This window comes from Suncus etruscus, chromosome 1 (assembly GCF_024139225.1).
Source record: "Suncus etruscus isolate mSunEtr1 chromosome 1, mSunEtr1.pri.cur, whole genome shotgun sequence".
Lineage (NCBI taxonomy): Eukaryota > Metazoa > Chordata > Mammalia > Eulipotyphla > Soricidae > Suncus > Suncus etruscus.
This window is the reverse complement of record NC_064848.1, coordinates 191,041,565-191,068,612: the sequence shown is the minus strand read 5'-3', so window position 1 is coordinate 191,068,612 and position 27,048 is coordinate 191,041,565. Positions and strand designations below refer to the sequence as shown.

The 27,048-nt window shown below is 48.9% G+C and overlaps 1 protein-coding gene across 1 annotated transcript; it reads right to left on the bottom strand.

Moving 5' to 3' along the window:
• Positions 1-6,712: 6,712 nt before the first annotated feature.
• CD300LG (CD300 molecule like family member g) lies at positions 6,713-18,820 on the bottom strand. The gene is made up of 9 exons (XM_049768121.1): positions 18,778-18,820; positions 15,968-16,306; positions 14,071-14,178; positions 13,845-13,970; positions 13,216-13,411; positions 12,628-12,740; positions 12,046-12,101; positions 7,405-7,506; positions 6,713-6,817 (listed from the first exon to the last, which is right to left on the bottom strand). Exons 1-9 carry the CDS (start codon positions 18,818-18,820, stop codon positions 6,713-6,715), a joined length of 1,188 nt encoding a protein of 395 aa, XP_049624078.1.
• Positions 18,821-27,048: the final 8,228 nt, after the last annotated feature.

Below are 27,048 nucleotides of genomic sequence, written 5' to 3'. Positions count from 1 at the left end.
GCCACCCTTTTTCCACTGGGCTGGACACTGGACCCCCCAGGCCTCCCCCCCCAGAGCAGACTCAGGCCAAGAAAGCCTGAGCTTGAGGCAGTTTCCCGTGGGGAGGCTGTACCCACAGTGGACACTGTCTCATCCATCCCTCGTCCCCAGCTTTTCACTGCCGAAGTCTCTCCACAGACTCCCCCAGTGTGTCTGGGCTGGGGTGGGGGGACTGGAGACTTGCACTGAGGGACCTGCTGCCACTGACCGAATTACTCCCAGGGAGGAATGTGAGGGCTCTGCCCACTCAGGATCCCACTTATGGGGTGCAGAGACTTCAGGTGCCCAGACAACAGTGATCTATCTTCACCTCCAGGGGGCGCCATCTGCACCCTTATGGCTCTAGGTAGCAGCTGGGTTAGCGGGGAGGGAAACAAAGGGTTGTTTTGATTTGGATTCTTTGGGGCTCCTGTTTGTGGGGTCCTCCTCAGCCCCCATTCCTCGGGAGTCCCTTATTCTACACCCTCTAGAGCCTTGGCCTTCCTCCATGTCTTCTTCTGACCTTATCCTCCCCCCCCAGCAGACAAGGGGGAGGGAATGCGTGTAATATAGGAGAACCTCCTTGCAAAGAAGAGTGTCGTTTTCATCTTCACCAGCCTCTCTCCCCTCGCCTTCTCCCTTCTTCTCTCTGGGATGAGCAAGTCCTGACAGGGACACCCCAATGCCCCAATGCTCCTTGTGTTCCCCCTGAGTCTAGCAGTTTCTGCCCACCCAGTCAGCCAGGCTGGCCTCTCACCACTGTGTGCCCGTTCCAGGGAAGGGGGGAGAAGAGACAGAATATTTATTACAAAGGTAGAAATATATTTATTCTCTTAGGAATCTCGTCTGCACACCAGGTCAGATGAGGTGCGGTGTGCCCTGCACTTCTCATCTGCATGGTTTGCGCCCACCCTGCTGTCACCCTCGCCCCCTCTTCATCATTTGAGCTCTGCTCTTCGCTTTGTGGAGAGGAAGTTGAGCATTCCTGAAGTTTCTCTGCAGCTCCCTGCCTCCCTTGGGGGACTTAGGAGCAGGGGGACTTCCCCTAACCCCATCTGCCCCCCCTTGATTAGACCTCAAAGTCCCTGGACACTATCCTTAAAGGGTTGCTTCGAGGGATCTTCCACTGTCCTCTCCTATGGTATGGTGTCCCCCAACCTCTGTCCTCACCTGATCAGTGTCCCTGTACCCCAAGGTATCCCTCCATTTCTCTCTTCCTGTTCTGGATGCCAAGACCCTATATTCCACATACCTTTAGTCCCAGCTCATAACCTTTCCTTCTCACCCCCACCTCAACTCTTTGTTCTAGATCTTTCTCCAGCCAGTTTCTTTCATTTTCTTTGATTAAATGTGAAAGCAAAGGCTTCTGGGTGCTATTTGACTTTGGGGGTTTAGGTTCATGGCTTCAGGAGTGGAAGGAAGGTGAGAGTGGGGAACATAGCAGATGGTTCTGGAAGTTGGGTGACATGTTCTCTTGTGCCCATCTTGCCCCTCCACATTCACTCTCCGCCTCCAGCTGATGTTTCTCCATGCTGGTTCCCAGAGTCTGTGACCATTCTTGAGGGGAAATTCAGCTTTCTGGAATGTGCTGTGTGACCTCGGCACTGCTGCCCCAGGTTCCTTCTGATTGAAGATGGTTCAGACCCATTCAGTGGGCCTGACCTGACCTGAAATTGGATCTGGCCCCATGGCCAGTTGGGCAAAGCTGGTCTGAATCACACACAGCTGTCACCTGTATGTGACAGTTCCTCACCTTGAGTTATTTGCTGGAACCTGGCATGCCTCCCCCACCACAGGGTTAGGGCTCCCAGGAGCTGCTCCCCTGCCAGGATTCAAGATCAAGCTGACCCTGACCTCAAATTCCCCAGGACACCCACTCTAGGGGCCCCTGGACAGTGATGTGAGGGAGGGGGCAAGGGGTTCTCCCCCACCTGAATTCTGATGAGAAAATTTTTTGTTTTGTTTCTGAAACTACACCCGGTGGTACTCCAGAGTTACTCCTGGTTCTGCACTCAGGAGTCACTCCTGGTGGCCTCAGGGTACCATATGGGATGCTGGGGATGGAACCCAAGTTGGCCATGTGCAAGGCAAGCACCCTACCTGCTGTACTGTCACTCTAGCTCTCTGATGAGAATTTAGAAGTGAACAGTTAACATCCCACTTAGAAAGTGTCCCAGGCACATATTACATGGAACATTTATTCTGAGGCCAACGTGATGAATAGTACAGAGTGCTGAGGCATGTGATTTACATGCAGGAGGCCAGGGTTTGACCACAGCACCACGTGGTCCCCAAGCACTGCCAGGAGTCACCCCTGAGCACTTTATTTATGGTCCCAAACATAAATAAAGCAGAATGTTTTCCTGCTCAATTTTTCCTAGGTCCCCCTAACTCCTCTCAACTTGTCACTTCCAGACATTCTTCTTTCTGTCTTTGGGGACCCCTGGAAATTTATATTTGCTCATGATACTTGTCTAGCTTTTTGTTTATGTCTTAATACAGTGGTTCTTGATCTGTGCTGTGTGTGTGTGTGTGTGTGTGTGTGTGTGTGTACATGAAACTATAGTTGTTCAACTCCCAGTTCTGATCTTTAAAAAACATGATTTGTGGGTCAGAGAGATAGCACATTGGTAGGGTGTTTGCCTTGCATGCAGCCAATCCAGGACAGATGATGGTTTGAATCCCAGCAATCCCATATGGTGCTCCTGTGCCTGCCTGGAGTGATTTCTGAGTGCCACTGGGTGTGACCCAAAAAACAAACAAAAATAAATAGCATGATTTGCAATAACACCAAAACCTATAGAAAAATGATGGCATCGCAAAATGCCCAGACCAGCTTACTCTTCCAGCCTATGTTCTTCTTGAGCACACATCTCACTTGTTTGTCTCTGTTTCTTTGCTTATTTCCACTCTGGAGAAGCCTGTGTTCTATCTCAAACCTATACTCTTCCTTATCTCTCCCCTCATATTTTTCTAAATAAGTTTTAATTAAAACTTATTTGCTGGGGCCAGAGAGATAGCATGAAAGTAGTGCATTTGCCTTGTATGCAGAAGGACAGTGATTCGAATCCCGGCATCCCATATGGTCCCCTGTGCCTGCCAGGAGCTATTTCTGAGCATAGAGCCAGGAGTAGCCCTGAGTGCTGCTGGGTGTGACCCAAAAACCAAAACCAAACCAAACCAAAACCAAACTTATTTGCTTTACACACACACACACACACACACACACACACACACACACACACACACACACACACACACACACACACACACCTAGACCTTAGAATCTATACAACATTACGAGTACAAGGAGAAATGAAAGACCTAAATAGTTTTACTGTACTCATGGACATGAAGAATTACCAGTGCATGATTTCTGTTCTCTGTTATTGATCTGTGGAGTCCAGACCCTCCCAGTCAGGGTCCCAGCAAGCTTTCCTTTGAGTACAAATCAATAAGCCCAGGGGCCAGAGTGATAGTGCAGCAGGAAAGGCACTTGCCTTGCACACAGCAGACCTGGGTTCAACCATAAGGCATCTTCTAAGATCCCCTGGCACTACCAAGAGTAATTTCTGAGTGCAGAGCTAGAAGTAACATCTGAGCACTGCTGGGTGTGGCTCCCCCCCCCAACCAAAGAAAAAAGCAAACAAGCAAAATTAAAAAAGAACCAAAACCACTCCACAAACTCATTTGGTCAATACACAGTGCAGCTGATCAGTTGCTTTTTTCACCAAGCAGGAAAGCCAGACTCATTCCCAGCTCTGTGTGTCCCTTACACTGCCTCCATCTGCTGTGATAAAGTGCTCCTCTCCCATCTGGGAGATACCCCAAAGTAACCCCATCCCATGTATGTGCCCGAGGAAGGCCTTCCCATCTTCACCACTATCAGTGCTTCCCTTCATTTCCTGGGTGAATTCCAAAAATTTCTTCTTAATCTGTCCCATTGACTAGTTTCATGACAACCAGTTCTTTGTTGCGAGCTAGAATGGGGGTGGGGTGGGACCTCAAATCATTCATCCTTCCTGTCTTGGCTCCCAAAGAAGCAAGAGTGAGCATAAGCATTGCTTTGAAGGATTATTATTCAAGTTCACGTCTCAATGTGGTTAACATTTGCTCTAAGGATGGTGAACAGTCTTGTTTTGTTGTTGTTGTTTGGGGGATTTTAATTTATTTATTTATTTTTCCTGTATTTGGGACTCACACCCAGCAGTGCTCAGAAGTTACTATCAGTTTAGTGCTTGGGAATCACTCCTAGCAGTGTTGGGGTCTGAAACCAGGTCCTTCCACATGCAGAGAACACTTGTAGATCCTTGGGCTCTTTCCCAGATTCTGGTTTGTTGCTTTCTTTTGTTGGAGGGGATTGAGTAGCAGCTTGCTATGCACAATGGCATAGAGGAAAATAGAAAACCACAGTGGGGCCGGAGCAGTGGCACAAACTGTCGGGCACTTGCTTTGCATGTGCTGACCTAGCACGAACTTCGGTTTGATCTCCTGGTGTCCCATATGGTCCCTCAAGCCAGGAGCTATTTCTGAGCTCATAGCGAGGAGTAACCCCTGAGCGTCACTGGGTGTGGCCCAAACACAAACAAACAGAAAAAAAAAAAAAAGGAAAGAAAACCACAAGTGTCAGATGGAGGACTATAAGGTGACAACAGGTAAGGAGGGGACATATTTCTGCATGTGCTCAGGAGTTACTGTCAAATCTGTGCTCAGTTTCACTTCTGGTGATACTTAGGGATCAGCCCTGGGCCTCCTGCATACAAAGTAAATTTTCAGCTTCTTTTTTTGTTTGTTTGTTTGGGGGCCACACGTGGTGATGCTCAGGGATTACTCCTGGCAATGTGCTCAGAAATCATTCCTGGCTTGGAGGACCATATGGGATGCTGGAGATTGAACCTAGGTCTGTCCTGGGTCAGCAGCATGCTGACAAATGCCATACCACTGCGCTATCGTTCAGCCCCAACTTTCAGCTTCTTGAGCTCTCTATCTCTTTTTCCCTCCATAAACTCTTTTTCTCCCCTTCTTCCCCCTCCTTCTCCTCTTTCTTCTTTTCAGACTTGGTGGGCCTCAGGGCCTCAGACTCTGTGCTCAGGGATCACTCCTGATGGATTCTACGTATCCTATGTGGTACCCAGGATAGAAGTTGGGTTGGCCACAAGCAAGGTGCAAGCACCTTACCCGCTGTGCTATAGCTTTTGCATCCTTCACCACGCCCCCCCAGCCTACCATATTCTTCAAGAGGTCTCCAGGGGCTGGAGAAATGACTCAATGGGTTGGAACACATACTTTGCATGCAGGAGGCTCAGGTTTATCCCCAATACTTTGTGGTCCCATGAGCACTGCTGGGGGTGACTCTTGAGCATTGAGATAGGAGTGGCCCCAGACATTACCGGTTCTGGCCAAAAATCAAAAAGAGGAAAGAAAACACCCCAGAAAGCAAGATGCCCTGTCCTCATCAGTGGTTCCCCCCCCAAAAAAAAAAACAATCAGAAGCTTTAATTTCAGTCACCCAAATATTCACTCTACTATGGGTGATGGGGGAGGGAATTAATGGGGGAACTGCCAAGCATAAAGAAAGGAATCCTGCTTTGCTGCTGGGGAGCAATTTATTTATTTATTTATTTATTTATTTGCCTGTCAACAGTAGACAAAGGCACATACACATGTAGATGATACAGTGATTAAGAAGGAAGGGCAGCAAAAAAAAAAAAAAAAGAAGGAAGGGCAGGAGTCACATTATATCTACAACATCATCTGTAAGAGATTAGCCCAGTGGGTAGGATTTTTACCTTTCATGCAGCCAACCTGGGTTCAATCCCCGGCATCCTATATGGTCCCTTGAATGTGCCAGGAGTGATTTCTGAGTGCAGAACCAGGAGTAACCCCAGAGTGCCATTGGGTGTGGCCTAACCCCCTCCAAAAACAAAAACAAAAACAAAACCACCGCTAAGCCCAGCTCCTGAGTTGATCTTGGTGGGGCCATGAACCCTATTTTGGGGGGGTAGGGATCAATCAAATCCTGAACCTCATACAGGTGAGACCTGATTTCACATAATACAACATTGCTGTGGCCCAGACTGCATGTTTGAGTAGCTCATTTTCCCCTTCCAGAAACCCCCATTCGGGCTAAGCCAGCAGCTGAGGCAAGAGAAGGGGGTGAGACTCAGGTGGAAGGGAGGAAGTAGAAGGCTTTTTTGGGGGCCCGGAGAGATAGCACAGCGGTATTTGCCTTGCAAGCAGCCGATCCAGGACCAAAGGTGGTTGGTTCGAATCCCGGTGTCCCATATGGTCCCCCGTGCCTGCCAGGAGCTATTTCTGAGCAGACAGCCAGGAGTGACCCCTGAGCACCGTCGGGTGTGGCCCAAAAACCAAAAAAAAAAAAAAAAAAGGCTTTTTTGGGGTGGAGCAGGAACCAGGCAGTTCTTCCTGTCATAGATGCAAACTCAGGTTCAGACCCTGAGCCCCAAATACTACCCAGCATCCTTCCTGGGAGGTACCCATCCTAGAAAGGGTCTCTCTCCTACTGGTCCCAGGCCTGCAAGATCCAGGGCTGACAGGAGCTTCCAGATCAAGTGGGAGACAAGCAGGAAGAGGGGTGTACTCTGGGCACTGCAAGTGAATTCAAAATCTGCAGCCAAAAGCTTATTCCTCTGTGTTGGTTCATGAATGGTCTGGCCCTGTGGCTGTGCTGGGGCTACACAGGGAGGAAGCCCGACTCTTGCCCAGGCAGTTGAAGGGGATACTGAGGAACCAGGTCCCCCTTAAGGTCCAGTGGAGAGGCTTGGTTTTCCTCTGAAGTCTGTGAAGGCAATTGAAAAACAGAGCCCAGGGGTTTGTGGGGGACTGGCTGGATCCAGTCATTTCCACAAAGACTTGGCCTCTGTCCAGAACTACCAATATCTTCCCCCGATTTCCAGGTTTAAACTCATACCTTCTGCCTACCCTTCAATTCCACCCCCCACCCCAACATTCCCTGGAAACTACTGCTCAAGCTCAGGGCTCTGCTCTGGTTGCAGATGGAAAACCTGCCAGCTATCACTCTTGACCTACTGGTCAAGAATTTTCTGGGACAGGGGCCAGAGGGATAGTACAGCGGGGAGGAGCTTTCCAATCCCAGCATGCAAGGTTTGGTCCCCAGTACATGCGCATAGCTAGGAGTGACCCCAGAGAATAAGCCCAAGCACCACTGGGTGTGTCCCTCACTCCCTTTTCCACCCCCCCTACCCCCCCCCAAATAATTTGCTGGGGCCAGAGAAAGAGGATGTGAGGCCAGGAGCCTTCCTGGGTGAAAGAGCAAGGAGATGGAGAAGGGCGTTGGCTAACACCCCCCCCCACAGTCCCTAAACCATCAGGGCAGAGCCAGGCTAGGGGGTCCCATAATCACACCTGGTTTAGGCATCCAGTCTCTGTGCTGAGGGGCAGGGGGCTGGAGTCAGGCTCGGTGAGCAGTGCCAGGTTCCTCAATGTGTACTGTGGGCCATAGTTTCCCTGCATCAGAAACACAGAGGGACTTAGGAACTGCCAGTTCTTGGCCAATGCAGGAGGGAAATGCAGAGGGCTGGGCGGGGTGGAGAAGCTGGAGGCCGAAACTCACTTCCTTAGTCTTTTGAGACTTTGGCCAGCTACCCAATAATAGCTCTGGAGCTCGGCTTCCTCAAATATAAAATGGGAGTAAGAATTTCCCTCTAGGGTTTATGATGAGTATTCATGACATTTTATCCTGCCCCTGTGGGCAATACTAAAATGATCTGTGTTCATCACTGAGATTGCTTTAAGCAGAAAGAAGATATAGGAGGATACAGGCTCCTAATAAAGGTGGAGTAATTGGGGTTGGGTTCCTTAAAGATTCACCAATTGGGGGGCTGGAGAGATAGCACAGCGGTATGGCATTTGCTTTGCATGCAGCTGACCTGGGCATTTCATATGGCCCCCCAGCCTGCCAGGTGCAATTTCTGAGTGTAGAGCCAGGAATAACCCGTGAGTGCCTCTGGGTATGGCCCCAAAACTCACTCACTCACTTACTCACTCACTCAGTCAATAAAGTTTAAAAAAAAAAAAAAAGATTCGGGCCCGGAGAGGTAGCACAGCGGTGTTTGCCTTGCAAGCAGTCGATCCAGAACCTAAGGTGGTTGGTTCGAATCCCGGTGTCCCATATGGTCCCCCGTGCCTGACAGGAGCTATTTCTGAGCAGACAGCCAGGAGTAACCCCTGAGCACCACCGGGTGTGACCCAAAAACCAAAAAAAAAAAAAAAAAAGATTCACCAGTTGGAATCTGAGGGATAGTCCAGCTGGTAAGAAGCTTGCCTTGCATATGGCTGACCCTCATTCTATCCCCAGTACCTCATATGGTCCTCTGATTACTGCCAGGAGTGATCTCTGAGACAGGAGTAAGTCCTGAGGCATCACCAGATGCGGCCCAAAACAAAACAAAGATTTCCCAATTGTTAAGAAATCTTGAGGGGGGGGGCCGGGCGGTGGCGCTAAAGGTAAGGTGCCTGCCTTGCCAGTGCTAGCCTTGGACGGACCGCGGTTCGATCCCCCGGTGTCCTATATGGTCCCCCAAGCCAGGAGCAACTTCTGAGCACATAGCCAGGAGTAACCCCTGAGCGTTACTGGGTGTGGCCCAAAAACCAAAAAAAAAAAAAAAAAAAAAAAAAAGAAATCTTGAGGGGTGGGCAGAAAAAAAAAAAAAGAAATCTTGAGGGGCGGTAGTGGTGGCGCTAGTGGTAGAGCGCTTGTCTTATGTGCGCTAACCTAGGATGGACTGAGGTTCGAATCCCCTGCATCCCATATGGTTCTCTGGCTTAGAAGCGATTTCTGAGCCCAGAGCCAGGAGTGTGCCAGGTCACCGGATGTGACCCAAAAACAAACAAACAAACAAACAAACAAACAAAAAAGAAATCTTGGGTCTAAGCAACACTTCCTTGAGCAGATGAGCTCAAGGAGAAAAGGAAGGGGTTCAGAGATCACAGGAAGCCCCCTCTAGCAGCCCCCTGGACCCTCAGCCCCAGAAGCCAGACTCCCTCTCTTCCTAGTAGTTGGGGGAGCACACTTGGGAAGCAGACACCTCAGAGGACAGTCAGAATCTCCTGTTGAACTATGAAATGAAACCAAAGCAAGCCACTCACAGACCTTTGGACACTTCAGGTTCTTTCCTGCCTTCATGTCCATCTGGACAAGCACATGTATTTGTCCTGAGGTCCCTGATCCCCCCTCTTTTCCAGCTGCAAGGGATGGCAGGGAGCAAATGGCAAGGTGTCATCTCTGTAGCACCGTCCTGCCTTGGGAATGTGGGAGGAACTGGAGCAGAATTGTATGGATTGTGTGTGTCTATGGGGGGGGGGGGTATGTGCATGTGCAATGGGGATGGGGAAAGATGATTTCACAAATAATGTCACTCAGGGCCTTTGTCCCTACTGGTCCTGTTGGTAGTGGGGCCACAGTGGAGGAGGGACTCTTGACATCAGGTATTCCTATGCATCCCATGAGACTTGCTGCTTGTTTGTTTTCTGTTTGGGGGCTGGCCCCTAGCTGTACTTCGGGTCTGTTCCTGGATCTGTGTGTGTGTGTGTGTGTGTAGGGCAGGGGTCTCAAACTCAATTTACCTGGGGGCCGCAGGAGGCAAAGTCGGGGTGAGGCAGGGCCGCATAAGGGATTTCGCTTACCGAATATTCGCAATAAAAAATCGCATTAGTAAGAAAAAAATCGCAAAAAATCGCATTAAACATTTGCATATCCCGAACGGAACTGCTCGTGGTATGCAAATGTTTAATGTGATTTTTTCTTACTAATGCGATTATTCAGTAAGCGAATAATCGCGAATACTGCGATATTTGAAGGCCGGCCGTGGGCCACAAAGTGTTGTATGGAGGGCCGCAAACGGCCCGAGGGCCGCGAGTTTGAGACCCCTGGTGTAGGGGATCTTTTGTAAATGGGGAATTGCTACAAGAGTTCTGTAGAGGGAAATTCTGGTCTGAGCTCTGAAGTTTTTTTATTCTGGAAGATAAGACACTGGGCTGTGAGGCTGTGCTAATCCCGGCAAAGAGGTCACTACCAGCAGAGATTAGGGGCCACTCAGGGTTGAACCCAAAGCTTCTGCATATGCAAACCCTGAGTCTTTCTGGGCTCTCCCTACTCCCCATAATTTTCATGCCCTGGGGTTCTCTGCAGAGTATGGGGTGTCTGTTTCTGCACGTGAGCCAAGGAAACCCCAAACCTCTCTAAAGCTGTTGCTATTCAGGACCACAGAGCAGCCAAAGGGCATGAAGCCAACAAAGCTAATATGGGCCTCCCCTCTTTGTGGGGACCCTGCTTCATCCTTCCTCCAGCAAGGACCTTCCTCAGAGCCTCTGCCATGGACTCCAGCGAAGTTGGGGAATGTGCTGGGACAGGCACTCAGGGGTGCTGAGGGGGATCCAACCCAAAAGTGTGACCCCCAGATGGCTGGGAGAGGGGACAGCCCAGGTTGAAGTCAGAGGGAGGCCCAGCTCTGAGGGTGTCTGAGTCTGCCTCCCCCCCCCCCCCTTCCTCAGCAACATAACCTCATCCTTTGCCACGACCTTTCCCTCATTCCCTGTCACTGGAGTTTCCTGAGACAACAACAGCTGCTTCCTACTCCAAGGCTCAGGACCCCATTTCCATCCCCCGCCCTCCCTGGAGGGATCAGGCCTGAGTTCTTTGTCCTCACTGGCGCCAGGAAAGAAGGGGATGGTAACCTTCCTTTCCTGCTCCTTGGGGGAACTCAGAGGAGAGGCTGCAAAGGCAGGTGGGGAGGGGGGGCTTATTTCCTGACCTTAACCTCGACTGTTCTGTGACCTTGCTCACAGGAGTGTCACTGGGTAGGGCTAACCTTGCAGGTAGCCTCAGGAGAATGGCACAGGGACCTCGCTGGCCCCTGGGTTTGGGGGCAGCCATGCCACATTGGTTTCAGAGCCAAGGACAGCTCCAGAGAAAACATCTGGTGCTCTGTAAAGAGATCAGCACCCAGAAATCTGGGCTCTGCCTCCATTTAGACCCTGTCTTTGCAGCCTCAGTTTCCTTTCTGCAAATGTTTGCTCCAATTTGTACTTTTTTTGTTTGTTTTTGTAATGGGGTCACACCTGGTGGTGCCCAGGGGTGACTACTGGCTCTGCACTCAGAAATTGCTTTTGGCAGACTCGGGGGACCATAGAGGATGCCGAGAATAGAACCCTGGTCTGTCCTAGGTCGACTGTGCAAGGCAAACGCCCAACTGCTGTGCTATCTCTCCTGCCCCTCAAGTCTGCACTTCTGAGTCTAGTGTGAGGTGGACCAGCGCTTAAAACACAGGATCCTGATACTGAAGAGAGTAGAGGGGGACAAGGGGCTTGCCTTGAACATTTCTGAGCCAGGTTCAAACCCTGGCACCCCGTATGTCCAACTCTGGCATGTTCAGGAGTGATCCCGGATTGGAGAACCAGCATTAAGCCCTGAGCACTTTTGGGTGTGGCCCCCAAACAAACAAACAAACAAGCAAACAAACATACATACAGGGTCAACGGAGAACCAGCATTAAGCCCTGAGCACTTTTGGGTGTGGCCCCCAAACAAACAAACAAACAAGCAAACAAACATACAGGGTCACTGTGATTGTACAGCTGGTAGGGCACTTGTCATGCATATGGCTAACCTGGGTCTGATCCCCAGTAGTTGGGGCCCCATTTAATAATGATCCTTGAGCACAGATCTAGTATCGCCAGGTGTGGCCCCCAAACCAAACCAACCAATCAACCAACCAAACAATCCAGACATCCGGAGCCTCCTTGTACATTGCCTCAGAAATTCTTTCCTAACAGTCCTGCTCAAATGTTCTAGAACGGAGTTGCCCCAACTTTAGAGAAAGATAGGGCAAGAGGAATGCAAAGGTGCATTAGGGCCCAGCCCATGTTCTCTCATGGGAAGAGAGTGAACCAGGGTCAGGGGCACCCTGGGATTATAGGGACGATTCCCTCAATGGGAATAGAATACCTAGATTGGGAAGACAGAACGGCTCTGGCCATCATTCCTTACCATGTGGGTCAGGTGCACGTTTTCATTCTTGTCCTTTGACAAATCCTCCTGCTCATCTGAAAGAGACAGGTGTGTTCGGACCCTGAGCCAGGAGTAGCTGCTCAGAAGCCCCCTACCAGGTCAGCCTCTCACCAGATCAGCCTCCCACCAGCTCAGCCCCCCACCCCATACCAACTCAGCCTTGGAGGATGGGTCCCACGATGTGGAGACTCTGGGGCTGGACACCCCGAGAGGGAAAGCAGAGCATAAAGCAGGAATCAGTTTCCTGATCTACTCCCCCCCCCACCCCCGGAAGACTTGTGTTTCTGACCACGGTCAACATGGCTGACTGACTGGGGCTCACTCCACTCTCCTCCTCTGTCTTTTCTCAGCTCTCTGCCATTCTACATGACACAGTGGCTGGGATTCTATTTTTCTCAGGTCCCAGTGGGAGGAGGCCGAAGCTGAGGGAGGTTAAGTGGCCTGTCCGGGTACTGAAAGGGACCGAGCAAGCATCTCTAGAGAAGCTGCCGCAGGTGTGGAACCAAGTTTAAGTACCCGCTGTGGCCCCACTGAGCGCCCATTCCCCTCTGCATGCCTCACCTTCCTCCCTCCAGCAGAACATGCAGCGACCCAGTGCAGCCAGGGCAGTGACCAGCAACAGGGAGACCAGCACCCACACCGGGGCCAGGAAGCGGGCTGTGGACACCAGTGTCCTGTGGGCGACATGAGAGGGGTTGGGGCTATCGGCAGAGGTAGCCTTCTTGGAAAGATCTTTGAGTTCTGAATGCTCCCCAGGAGCTCAGTGGATACCAGTTTGAGGGGCCTCAGGCCTCATGGCTGATCCCAGGGAGTGCTTTGAGCTTCCACCCTGCTAGAAGCTGTTAGGATTGAGGCAGAAAATGGGGTAGGGCCTATAGCCTCATGCCAGGCCTCAATGCACAGACAGAAGAGACTGGAGCAAGTCCCTGAAATTGATGTGAGGGGATTGGTGGGGTCTGGGGGAACCCTTCTGCTTGGGGGTGCTGCTCCATTCCAGGGCAGCAGGAAGTGGGTGACTTGACTTGGTGGTGTCTGTGACAGGAGTGAAGCCCTGCCTCTGACCGGGCTGTGGTCCATCCAAGGAAGAAGCCTGAGATTTGAAGGGGTTGGGAGACCCTTTTAGGTAGCCCTGGTCCCTCCGGGGCTCACCTGGGCTTGGAGCTGCTGCTGCTCCTGGCGACCAGACTGGGATCCTTCGCTGAGGAGGGGTCCAGCCTGGCGGTGGGGCGGGAGGTCCCTGCAGGAGGAGAGGTCGCCGCGTGAGCGTGCGTGTAAGGAGAGGTCCCCACGGATGGAGAGGTTCCGGGGGACAGGAAGGTGCCTTCGTGACCGCGAGGGGCGCCGCCTGGGAGCGGAGGGGGGGCTCGGAGCCCCGTCTTGGCTGTGCTGACTGATGGATGGTGACCAGAAGGTGCTACAAGTCCAAAAGCAAAGCCTCAGCACGGACCCTGACCCTGATCTCTGACCCTTGACCCCCAGCCCTTATATCCCTAGGGGCCCCAGCTACAGCACAGCTCAAGAAGCAAAAGGGGGGCACAGATGAAGCTGGTTGGAGCTTGTGGGCTCAGCTCAAGTGCACTCACTTCTGGCAGAGCTTAGCATGTTTGTATGTATGTGTGTGTGTGGGGGGGGTGCACATGGCTTTCTCTTTGGGGAGCTAAAATTTCCTCGAGGCCCATCCCAGAGACTACTCAGTTGAGAGGATCTTCCACTATAGTCTTGACCTGTTATCATCTCTGTGTCTGCCAAAAGCTCTCATATGCACCCCCTGCTCCCACCTACTTCAACAGTCACAGGCGTGTAAGTAGAAGGGAGGGGCGGGTAGCAGCGGGTCCTGCTCAAGCTGTTGGCCTGGATGCAGCCTCCAGAGCCAAGATATCCTGGCTCTGCAGCTCCCCACAAATCTGAGACCCCACAACAACAGCTCCAGGGTTGTAGCTGGGCCTGAAGCCCAGGTGTGGCCCCACGGCTTTCAGTGGCAGTGGAGGCAGCCCCATCACTCACTCAGTCCCGGGGCCTGAGTGTGCCACATGTGTGCCATGGGCCCAAGTCTCCTCGAAGTAGTAGTAAGAGGTCGGAAGAAGGGCGCAGGGGAGGGAGGGCAGCAGGGACCTAGGGGAAAGGGAGAGGCTGGTTTCAGGGGAGGCAGGAGCCAGATTTCGTGCCTGGGAAGCCATCGGCCAGCAGTGCCCTCCCCTCTCCCCGCAACATGGCACCTCTTCCCTCAGCACTCAGGATCCACGGGGCAGACTCTAGCTGACCACTGGCCTTCCACGCCTGCGCTCTTCCCACTCAGCTTCTGTCTTCAGGGCCCCTGCCCCCAGTTTCTCTCAATCTGCTGACCATTTTGTCCCTATATGTACATATCAGTCCCAGCACTTCCCTGCTCCAGTATCTCCGCATAGCACACAGACTCAAACTAGTATTGTTCATTCCCACTTTGGACAAGCCCTTCCCAGGCCTGGTGCTTCTTCTTTCCATCAGCATCACACACCTCTCTCCATCTTTGTCTCCATCACCTCTCCATCACCTCCTTCATCACTTCCTTCATCACCTCCTCCATTGTGCCTTCTCAGAAGAGAGAGTTCCCTTTCCTCTGACTCTCCAGAGGATGCTGCATGCCCTACTAGCGACAGGAACATTCAGTGATGGGGCAAAGACTTGCTTGCTGGGTCTCCCCCCAAGGAGGCCAGGTCTCTTCAAAGTTCCCTCTTCTCTTCCACCAGCACACAGAAAGAAGCAACCTGGTGTAGCCACAGCCCCCACCTCACATTCCTGCCTCCCCCCCCACCCCGCTTTTTTTTTTTTTTTTTAAATCAGCCTCTTCCTGACTCAGGGCCAACTTGGACTCCTGTTGGTTCCCGCCCTTCTCTGTGCTAATGCTTGGCTGCCTTCTTTTCCTACTCTTCTCAGGAAATGATCGAATCATCTGCAAATAATGAGCACGTGTCCATCTTTTCCTTCCCAATAGTTCTCCTTCATCTGGACCTACTTTGCTGCCAGGTAGCAATGCATCAGTGACCACAGCAGCTGGTCTCACCGGGGTTGCTGATGGTGACAATATGGGTGTTTGTTAACTTTGGGGACTTTTTTGAGCCTATGATTCTGCTACTTCATGCCCTGGCCTGGAGAACATGGCACCCCTTAAACTGATCTGAGCTTCTCCAGTCACTGAGAACTTCTCCACACATCCAGGTCCTAAATTTTTAGTATGGCTAGCCCCTCACTCTTACGTAGGTACCAGTGAGAACCAGAAGAGATAGAGTCTCTGAAACAGCAGGAAGAGGGCCCCACGGTTCTAGCTCTGTTGTCATTATTCAGGGTTGATTTCCCTGAATTAAAATCAAGACACAGAGTGGACACCATCTGCAGTGGGTGGGGACCCAAGGAAGTGGTGGGGACACAGAAGGGAAAGGGAAGGCCCCAAAGTCAAACAAAACAGACCCATGTTTGGATCATGGGTCCCCACTGCCTGCTACCCCCACTGACAGCTCAACTCAGCTGTGGAAATGTGGGTACCCCATCTGCATGAAAGACACAGACCCTCTCCCCTTGCTGGCTGGGGCTGTCTGCACCTTGGTCCTCTCCAACTTTCTTCTCAGTTTCAGGCAGTTCAGGGGGGGGGGACCCTGGGGAGCCCTAAAAGATGCTGTGGACCCAGTCCTGAAAATTCCTGAGTGCCACGAGCCAGAGGCTGGCTTCCAGCCACTTCTAGCCCCTCTCCTGGGGATGCAGAGGTGAGCAAAAGAGGCCATCAGAAGCTGGTGACACTTTGTGTAAAGCTCTGGCAGTGGCTGGGGGAGGCAGCAGCATAAGCGGGAGAGAGCTGAGCAGTGTCCCAGCCCCACTGTGCACTTGAGTCATTCCTGATATATCTGGGAGGAAACCCCTTGGGTCTTACCTGGAAAGACCAGCAGAGAGATGGAGAAGGCAATATCGATGCCCAGCCTACTGACCCCGCACCAGTATGTGCCCGCATCCTCCAGGCTGAGTTTCTGCAGTGTGACCTTGAGGGCACGCTCTGGCCGGCTATCCTGGATGGACACTCTGCCTTTGGTCATCTCCTGGCCGTCTGTATTTGCGTAGATTGTGTTTGTGCATCGGGAGACGAAGAGCCCCGACTCCTTGCACCAGTATTTCTGGAACTTCTTCAGCTCGTCCCCGTATGTGCATTGCAGAGACATGGTGTCCCCTTCGAACCCGCTGACTTCCTTTGGGCCCACTATGGTGTCTCCATAACCTGAAACCCCAAATGCAGGATTCAGGTCATCCAGAAGCTCATCTCAGTCAACCCTTTTTGTTGTTGTTGTTGTTGTTGTTGTTGTTGTTTTTGGGTCACACCTGGCGGTGCTCAGGGGTTCCTCCTGGCTCTGTGCTCAGAAATTGCTCCTGGCAGGCTCAGGGGACCATATGAGATGCTGGGATTCAAACCACCATCAGCCCTGGATTAGATGCATGCAAGGCAAATGCCCTACTGCTGTGCTATCTCTCTGGTCCCCCCTCAGTCACCCCTTATGCTTTCTGGCCTCCTAACCCACCCCCATTGAGGGGTGAGCTCAGACAGAGCTGATATGCAGCCCCTAAATCCAGGTTGATGAAGGTAGTAGGTGAGGAAACCTACCCACACTAAGGCAACCCACTCTAAGTGCTAGCCCTGCTGCTGTGTTTCTGTATGACCTGGTGAAGTTGCTTGACCTCTCTGAGCCTCTATAAGTTTTCTTGTCTGTGGAAAATAATGTCCTATTTTATTAAATTTCAAATTTTGTTCTGGGTCTGAGGTGTGTCTCCAGACTCTGGATTTGATCCCTGGCACCACAAAAGAACAAACAAAACAAATAAAAAAAGATGCTTTCAGGGGCTGGAGTGGTGGCTCAAGTGATAAGGAGTCTGCCTTGCCAGTGCTAGCCTAGGATGGACCGAGGTTCGATCCCCTGGCATCCCATATGGTCCCCCAAGCCAGGAGCAATTTCTGAGTACATAGCCAGGAGGAACCCCTGAGCATCACTGGGTGTGAACCAAAAACCAAAAACCAAAAAAAAAAAAAAAAAAAAAAAAAAAAAAATAGATGTTTGATAGCACAGTAGTAGGGCATTTGCTTTGTACGAGTCAACCCAGATCCGACACCAGATCAATTCCCAGCATTCCATATGGTCCCCAGAGCCTGCCAGGAGTGATTTCTGATCACAGAGCCAGTTATAAGTCCTGAGTGCTATTGGGTGTGGCCCAAAAATTTAAAAAAAATGCTTTCTTAAGTGAGATACATTCTAAGTTCATATAACACTCAAATTAGAGGAGAAAAAAACGATGGTCGGGGCCGGAGATGTGGCGCTAGAGGTAAGGTGTCTACCTTGTAAGCGCTAGCATAGGAACAAATTGCGGTTTGATCCCCCGGCGTCCCATATGGTTCCCCCAAGCCAGGAGCAATTTCTGAGCACATAGCCAGGAGTAACCCCTGAGCGTCAAACGGGTATGGCCCAAAACCAAAAAAAAAAAAAAAAAAAAGATGGTCAGCTGAACACCTGACATTACTTTTCAGATGAGCCCCTGATGTTAATGTTGAAAAGTAAAAATAACAGCAGGGGGCCAGAGCTATAGTACCGTGGGTAGGGTGTTTGCTATGCACACGGTTGACCTGGGTTCTATCTCAGCATTCCATATGGTCCCTTGAGACGGCCAGGCATGATACCTGAGTGCAGAGCCAGAACTAACCCTTGAGCTTCATCAGGTGTAGTTCAACCCCCCCACCAATAAAATAAAATAAAAGCAGGGCTGGAGAAATGACTCAAAGGACTGACCACTTGCCTTGCTCACAGGAACCCTGTATTCTTGCCTAGGCATAGAATAGTTCTCTGACTAGCTGTGAGAATGAACCCCAACCACGGAGTGGCACTGCTTTGCCAGATGTGGGTCCAAACCCCAGTAAGACAAAATAAACTTAAAATAATAGAAGTTAATGGAAGGATGCTCTTTCCAGTCTGGGGTCCTCCCCAGGAATATAGGGGTGATTCAAGAATATCAGCTGAGAGGCCAGATGGAAAGCACAGCAAGTAGAGTGCTTTGCATATGGTCAGCCTGGGTTCAAACCCCAGCTTCCTATATAGTCCCCTGAGAACTGCCTGGAGCAATTCCTGAGCACAGATCCAGGAGCAACCTCTGAGCGGGTTTGAGCGGGGTGTGGCCCCCAAACAAAATAGAACCAAAAAAAATTGGCTGAGGGTCCAGAGAGATAGTTTAGCAGGTGGGGCCCTTGCCTTACACACCTAGGGGGGATCCCCAGCATCCTCTATAGTCACCTTAGTTTGCCAGGAGTGATTTCTGAGCCAGAACCAAGAGTCAGCCCTGAGCACAGCCGGCTGTGTCCCCAAGACAAAACAACACAAAACAAAAAGAATCTCAGCTGATGGTTTGGGGCACCCAACAAGAGATGTGTGTGGGTGTCTTGTCAACTCCAAGGGAATAGAGGCAGAGAGGGGGAGATCCACTCTCAGAGCTCAACAGTTTGGGTGGACCTCTGAAGTAGGCGAAAACATGGGCTTTGGGGCACAGCAGTGGCAAGAGGGGAGGGTTCCCTGGTGGTGGAGGACACAGGGCTGAGTTTGAGCGGATCCACCAGCATGCAGTTCATAGCCATGGGGGCTGCCAGGAAGAGAAATGTGGGTCAGGAAGCGGTGAACCCACTGGACCCCTCACCCCCACTCCCCATCATCTCACCTGGGAGCACCAGGCAGCCCCACAGCAGAAAGAGTGGCCTCATGGTGGATGCAGCAGTGTGCAGGCAGCTGCGGCTGTTGCTGCATCTGGAACTTTAACTTCCTCTGGGTCGGTTCGAGGAAGGGAGGGGAGGGGCTTTGCAGGTCATCGCAGCCCCACTGCCCCCCTCGCCCAGACACCACCATATGGGGTGTGGTGGGAAGTCTCAACCGTGTCCCCTCGCCTCCTGGGAGTCTGTGAACTTGCAGTGGCCCAGATTCCATATCTCTTTCCCTTCTCCTAGAAGTGTGGACAATGCTCCCGATTTTGTCATCCACAAAACCCAGAGAGGCACCAGAGCCAGGTGTCCTTGATAGCTCATAGAACGTGTGTGTTCCTCATAACTCGGGAATTTTGCAGTTACTAGACCAAAACTGGTTATTTAAAATTCTAATAAAGAATAATATTTGGGGGGGGGGCAGAGAGATAATATAGTATGCAGGGCACTTGCCTCGCATGCAACCAATCCAGGTTCAATCCCTAGCAACCCACCAGGAGTGCAGAGCTAAGCACCTAAGCACTGCCGCCAATGTGGCCCCAAAACCAAAATAAAATAAAATGAAGTGTTAATAATGAAGTGTGGTGATTACTTACTTTAGCATAGAATTATGAAGCATGCAGCAGCCATTTCTGTGGTACTGGTTTTTATGTAAGAAGATTTGGGTTCCTTTGGGAGGACACACCCTTCGGCGCTCAGAGGTTACTCTGCACTCAGAAATCGCTCCTGGCAGGCTCAGGGACCATATGGGATGCCGGGGATCGAACCTGGGTCCATCCCGGATAGGCCATGTGCAAGGCAAATGTTTGCCCTATGGCTGTGCTATTGCTCTGGCCTCCAAAAGGATGTATTTTAAACATATAAGATGTTATCATTATTTGGAGAATTTTATATTATCAGGTGGTGAAAGGTATAGGCTTGTATTATATGGCTAGTGGGGGGGGGTCCTCCCTTCCCTTCTCCGGTGTGGCCTCGTGGAAGGAACAATTCCGCCATTGACCACAAGACGGCAGTGCAGGTAGGAAGCGAGGGAAACCAGATTGAGCATAGCCTGATCCTTGCAGGAGGTGCCTATAAAACTGATTATTTTGGAATTTAATTAATTTTGTCGGGGGGGGGGAACACGTGCGATGCCTAGGGTTTGCTCCTGGCTCTGTGCTCAGGGATCACTCCTGGCGGTGCTTGGGGGATCATATGTGGTGCTAGGGACTGAGTCTGGGTCTTATGTGTGTAAGGCAAGCATCCTACCAGTAATACAATCTCTCTGGCCCCTCTCTTGGAATTTTTTTTTGTTTTGTTTGTTTTTGGTTTTTGGGCCACACCCGACTGTGCTCAGGGTTTACTCCTGGCTATCTGCTCAGAAATAGCTCCTGGCAGGTACGGGGGACCATACGAGACGCCGGGATTTGAACCAACCACCTTGGGCCCTGCATCGGCTGCTTGCAAGGCAAACACCGCTGTGTTATCTCTCCGGCCCCTCTCTTGGAATTTTAAACAGGATGAGAGATCTGTGCTCCGCAGATTCAAATCTTTCTAGATAGGAACAATACACTCACACTAGAGGGAGCCCTGGTATATTGTTTTCTAAGAGAAAATTGCCATTTTTTTTCCCTCCATGAGCTAAATTCATACAAGTTGTAACCAAAATTTTACACAATTCAGAAATGTAAATGAAGACAAAAACATAAAGGGAAATGAGGGGGTCAGTGCAATAGTACAGCAGTGCTTGCCTTGTATGTGGCAGAACTCAGTTTGATCCTTCGTACCCTGTATGGGCCTTAGAGCCCAGTCTGCTAGGAATGATTCTTGAGCACAGAGCCAGGAGTAAGCCCTGAGTACTGCTAGTAAAGGTAAAACAAACAAACAAACAAACAAAAACAAAACAAAACAAACCCAAACAAAAATAAACAGGAAAAGGGGAAGGGAGAATGTTTCATGTCTGTAATCTCCTTTCCATTGCTAACATTTTGGGATTTATTCCTACGTATGTAGAGTCGGAAGAACTGACTCGAGTTCTGAAAGGGGTTTTGTGGGGGGGAGGGAAGGGGGATGGGAGGGAGGAAGAGAGATATTCTTTTTCTTTCCTTCCTTCCTTCCTTCCTTCCTTCCTTCCTTCCTTCCTTCCTTCCTTCCTTCCTTCCTTCCTTCCTTCCTTCCTTCCTTCCTTCCTTCCTTCTTTCTTCTTTCTTCTTTCTCTTTCTTTCTTTCTTTCTTTCTTTCTTTTTTTCTTTCTTTCTTTCTTCTTCTTCTTCTTCTTCTTCTTCTTTCTTTCTTTCTTTCTCTCTCTCTTCTTTCTTTCTTTCTTTCTTTCTTTCTTTTCTTTCTTTCTTTTCTTTCTTCTTCTTTCTTTCTTCTTCTTTCCTTCTTTTCTTTCCTTTCTTTCTTTTTTCTTTCTTTCTTTTCTTCTTTCTTTTCTTTTTCTTTCTTTCTTTCTTTCTTTCTTTCTTTCTTTTCTTTCTTTCTTCTTTCTTTCTTCTTTCTTTCTTTCTTTCTTTCTTTCTTTTTCTTCTTTCTTTCTTCTTTCTTTCTTTCTTTTCTTCTTTCTTCTTTCTTCTTTCTTTCTTTCTTTCTTTCTTTCTTTCTTATCTTTCTTTTCCTTTTCTTTCTCTTCTTTCTTTCTTTCTTTCTTTTCTTTCTTTCCTTTCTTTCTTCTTCTTTCTCTTTTCTTTCTTCTTTCTTTCTTTCTTTCTTTTTCTTTCTCTTATTTCTTTTTCTTTCTTTCTTTCTTTCTTTCTTTTTCTTTCTTTCTCTTTCTTTCTTTCTTTCTTTCTTTCTTTCTTTCTTTCTTTCTTTCTTTCTTCTTTTTCTTTCTTTCTTTCTTTCTTTCTTTCTTTTTCTTTCTTTCTTTCTTTTCTTTCTTTCTTTCTTTTTCTTTTCTTTTCTTTTCTTTCTTCTCTCTTTTTCTTTCTTTCTTTCTTTCTTTCTTTTCTTTCTTTCTTTCTTTCTTTCTTTCTTTCTTTCTTTCTTTCTTTCTTTCTTTCTTTCTTTCTTTCTCTCACACCCAGCTGCGCTCAGGGCTTACTCCTGGTTCTATGCTCAGAAATTGTTCCTGGCAGATTCGGGGGATCATATGGGATGCTGGGATTTGAACCACCGTCCTTCTGCATGCAAGGCAAACGCCTTACCTCCATGCTCTCTCTCCAGCCTGGAAGAGAGATATTCTTACAATGTGCAGAGACTCAGAATGTGGGGACTTTGATGGCATTCTCTGAGGTAGGGGCCAAACTTCATGTTGGTGGAAATTCTGTCACTATGTTTGTTATTTTTGGGCCACCCAGGCAGCTCTCAGTGGTTATTCCTGACTCTGCGTTCAAAAACCACTCCTGGCAGATTTGGGGACCATCTGAGATGCCAGGAATCAAATCTGGGTTCGTCCAGGTCGGTCATGTGCAAGGCAAATGCCCCACCTCTGTGCTATCGCTCCAGCCCCAAAATTCTGTCACTATGATCTCATCCCAAGAAATGAATAACATCCCATGTGTAGACTACAGAAGCAAGTCTGGTTTTTAGTAAAAAAATTCAAATTGAAATACAATTTATTTTAACATATATTTACTTTCTGTGTTTGTTTGTTTGTTTGTTTTTGGTTTTGGGGCCACACCCAGCAATGCTCAGGGATTACTCCTGGCTGGCTGCCTGCTCAGAAATAGCTCCTGGCAGGCACGGGGGACCATATGGGACACCGGGATTCGAACCAACCACCTTTGGTCCTAGATCGGCTGCTTGCAAGGCAAATGCCGCTGTGCTATCTCTCAGGTACTTTCTGTGTTTATGTGTGCATGAGATCAGATATTGAACCAAGAACTTCCCACGTGCCGTGCAAATCCTCTACACTTACCTATTATTCTAATATTTAATAAGTATATAGTAATACTTTATAATTTCTGCTGAGACAATAATTTCGCTGCTCACTTTTCTTAAATCCTAACATTTATTATAAGCAGGCCAAGCGTCTGACATTTCATTATGTTTTCCTGTATCATGGGGCCTGAGCACTGACATTTAATATGCATTATTTGGTTACAAATTGTTTTCCTTTTCTGTTACTGCTCAGGCAGTATGTTGTGATTTTTTTAAAAATTAAGTGTGTGAGCAGGCCTGTTATTTATGCTTGCCTTTTAGGGTATCATAGCAGTGTTACCAACCACTGCAGTTTTTAATGGAATGACAGTGGGTCTAGAATGGATCATTCTAGCTGCTCCCTTCATGAGCTTTTGCATTTCCCTGACCTGCCCTGGCCCTGCATCAAACCCAGCTTGGACTTGGGAGCTATTAAAACAGTTCTGGGAACTGGAGTCATTGGACAGTGGGTAGGATGTTTGCCTGGCATGTGACCAACTTGGGTTCAAGCCCCAGTGTCGCAGATGGTCCCCAAAGTCCGCCAGTAGTAAACCTGAGTACCTTTATGTGTGGCCCCAAAACAAAAAATAATTAAGAAATCAATCAGGGGGGCCCGGAGAGATAGCACAGCGGCGTTTGCCTTGCAAGCAGCCGATCCAGGACCAAAGGTGGTTGGTTCGAATCCCGATGTCCCATATTGTTCCCCTGTGCCTGCCAGGAGCTATTTCTGAGCAGACAGCCAGGAGTAACTCCTGAGCATCGCTGGGTGTGCCCCCCCCCAAAAAAAGAAATCAATCAGAAATACCAGGGAGGTAGGTGGGTTGGGAATTGAGAAGAATAATATAGTGTGTGGTTATGTCATATAATAGGGAAGTGCTGTGGTGTGTGTGGTTATATAATATACTGTAATATAATATTGTGTCTCAGGGCAATGGAGAACTCCCCGTGCTTCCCTGAGACTGTGGGAATGGGACAGCAGTGGCAGGCTGGTCATTGGCCCTGTATATGCCTCCTCACATCCTCATGGATTGTCTTAGTGTTCAGACCAAGGCCCCTGGACCAGCCACAGACTGGGAGAGAGGAGGTGGGTATCCTTCCCATCATCCCCTAGAGGTCGCAGAGCCCCACGATGGTGACACCCTCCTTTTCTGTCTGCCTGGATGAATCAAGCCCTCAGACTCAGCACCACCTTTCAGAGAATTCTCAGAACAATGTGTGTCTGCTCTGCTCTGCCCACTGAGACAGCCCAGCTGGAATCACAGGCCCCAGTGTGATGGGGTGAATTCAGGGAGGCCTGGTACAGCGTTGACATAATCTGGCAATAAGGCATGACCTTGTCATGTGGTTCAAGGTGTTCCCTGATAAACCAAAGCCTTCTGTTCTGGATGATGAATGGGCCAGTAGCAGATGTGAAGGGCCAGGATGGGATTTGGTGGCTGAGCAGACAGACAGTGGGTGTGAGATCCTAGCTTCCATTTCTTGCACCAAAAAGCACAACAAAACACAGAAAGAACAAAAGAAGGAAAAGCAAGCAAGCAAGCAAAAAATAAAGAGGGGTCGGAGAGATAGCATGGAGGTAAGGCGTTTGCCTTGCCTGCAGAAGTTAAGTGGTTCGAATCCCAGTATCCCATATGGTCCCCTGAGCCTGCTGGGAGTGATTTCTGAGCATAGAGCCAGAAGTAACCCCTGAGCACTGCCAGGTGTGACCCAAAAAAACAAAAACAAAAAGCAAGAAAGATAGAAAGAAAGAAAGAAAGAAGGAAGGAAGGAAGAAAAAGAAAAAGAAAGAAAGAAAGAAAGAGAAAGAGAAAGAAAGCAGAAAAGAAATGATTACAGAGCACAGAAACAAGGTTTTGGGTCTAGGAGAGGGCCTGCTAAATCTGGTCCCAAAATCAGGGGACTTTATGCAGACAGAGAAAGCAACATACTGAATGAGCATGAGTGACTCCATCTTGGTCCTTTATTAGATTCTTCCTATACCCTCTCCTGCCCCGAGGGTCTCTGCCTGCTCCTCAGACTGAAAAGTTGTTCTCTCAGGCTCTGCCTGTTGGAGTTGAAGCAGGTTCCTTTACAGATGGAAGTTGAAGAAAAGGCAATAGACCCCACCCTCATTCCAGTAGTCTATTGGGGTTCATCAAGCAGAGGAGTCTCTGCTCCTTTGGAGAGCTATCACAGCTCTTTGAAGGGACTCTTTATGGACATGGAGCAGACTTCGGGAAGGAGGATTGCCTGACCCTGTCAGGAGGACCAGACCATGTCCTCCGGGGACCCATTAACTACAGACTGGCCTAGACAGCCTCAGAGAGCTCTCTTGTGTTCTTCCCACAAGGTTTTGGTGATTTGTTTAATGATCAACTTTGTTTTCAGAAGCACAATAGGTACTCTTTTGGTCTTCTTTGTCTCACTGGGCATACTCTATTTTGACATATGTGTTACCACATGGCAGGGATAATTTTTGACTAGTAATTTGCCTTTTTTTACTTGATGCGTGAATATACGACTATACAGATGTGCCAGTTTATCCTGTCACTTGCTAATGGACATCTGGATTGTTTCCTGTGTCTGGTTATTATAGAGACACACCGAATCATCTGGCACTGGTGGTGTGAGCAGATGGTTTCATTCTTTTGGATAATACCTAGAATAGTCTTGCTGGATCACTGGGTAGGTTATGTATTGAACATATTTTTTGGGGTTGTTGTTTGTTTTGGGGTGACATCTGGTGGTGTTCAGGGTTTACTCCTGGCTCTGCTCTCAGGAACCACTCCTAGCTGGCTTAGGTGACCATATAGATTGAACCTGGATTAGTGGCATGCAAGGCAAGTACACTTCTCTATGGTATTATCACACTCACTTGCTTTCCCTTTCAGATAGTGTTTTCTGACTGATAGTTTTCCATTTGGGGGAGAGGAGAACCACAGTGGCTGTGCTCAGTGTGATCACTTCTAAAGATGCTTTAAAAACCATTTTCAGTGCCAGGGAATCAAAGCTGGATCAGGGCAAAGGCCGTACTTGCTGTACTATCTCTGCAGTTTTTCAATTTGGATGAAGCTCATTTATTGTTTTTGTTTGCTTGTGTTTGTTTTGGAGAGTCCATGTCTTTCATTTTTTCCCCTTTCTTTTCTTCTTTCTTCTTTCTTTTTCTTCTTTCTTATTTCTTTCTTTTCTTTCTTTTTTCTTTCTTTTTTCTTTCTTTTTCTTTCTTTCTTTCTTTCTTTCTTTCTTTCTTTCTTTCTTCTTTCTTTCTTTCTTTCTTTCTTTTCTTTCTTTCTTTCTTTCTTTCTTTTCTTTCTTCTTTCTTTCTTTCTTTCTTTCTTTCTTTCTTTTTCTTTCTTTTCTTTCTTTCTTCTTTTCTTTCTTTCTCTTTTTCTTTCTTTCTTTCTTTCTTTCTTTTCTTTCTTTCTTTCTTTCTTCTTTCTTCTTTCTTTTCTTTCTTTCTTTCTTTTTTCTTTCTTTCTTTCTCTTTCTTCTTTCTTTCTTTCTTTCTTTCTTCTTTCTTTCTTTCTTCCTTCTTTCTTTCTCTTCTTTCTTTCTTTCTTCCTTTCTTTTTCTTTCTTCTTTCTCTCTCTCCTTCCTTCCTTCCTTCCTTCCTTCCTTCCTTCCTTCCTTCCTTCCTTCCTTCCTTCCTTCCTTCCTTCCTTCCTTCCTTCCTTCCTTCCTTCCTTCCTTCCTTCCTTCCTCCCCCCTCCCTCCCTCCTCCCTCCCTCCTCCCTCCCTCCCCTCTCTCTCTCTCTCTCTCTCTCTCTCTCTCTCTCTTTGTGTGTGGCCATACCTGGTGAAGATCAGGGGTTACTCCTAGTTATGTACACAGAAATCGCTCCCAGCTTGGGGGACCATATGGGACGCCGAGGGATTGAACCACCGTCTGTCCTAGGTTAGTGCGTGCAAGGCAAATGTCCTCCCACTTATGCCACCATTCTGACCCCCTTTTTTTTTTTCTTTTCATTTTTTGATTTGGGGCCACAGCTGGTCGTGCTCTGGGGTTACTCCTGGCTCTGTGCTCAGAAATTGCTCCTGGCAGGGGGACCATATGGGATGCTAGGAATCAAACCCAGGTCAGCTGCATGCAAGACTAATACCCTTCAGCTGTGCTATCATTCTGGCCCCATGTCTTTAATTTCTTGAAAAATTAAGATATTTTTCATTTCCTTTTAGGAGTTTGATCACTTCAGTTTATGCACAGGTCTCTGGTTCCTCTTCTAGAGAGTTCTGCACTCGATGTGCTGTAGGGACTGGGGCTCTCCCCTGGCCCCAACTTCCACACATGAATAGTTAATGTTCCCAGCAGCCTTTGTCATGAACCTTGTCAAAAAGCATATCAGTCTCCTCAGATGGTTCTTGCCCTCTCTCACACTAGGCGTTCCAGGTCAGAGTGGGTCTCCAAGACTGGTAGA

What these genes read in the sequence shown, in the direction of transcription:
- CD300LG (XM_049768121.1), bottom strand. Translation starts at nt 18,820, where the DNA reads ATGAGGCCACTCTTTCTGCTGTGGGGCTGCCTGGTGCTCCCAG. An exon ending in GGGCTGCCTGGTGCTCCCAG is followed by an intron (nt 16,307 to 18,777) that starts GTGAGATGATGG and finishes TTGGGGTTTCAG; the next exon opens with GTTATGGAGACACCATAGTG. An exon ending in CACTCAGGCCCCGGGACTGA is followed by an intron (nt 13,971 to 14,070) that starts GTGAGTGATGGG and finishes GTGGGGTCTCAG; the next exon opens with ATTTGTGGGGAGCTGCAGAG.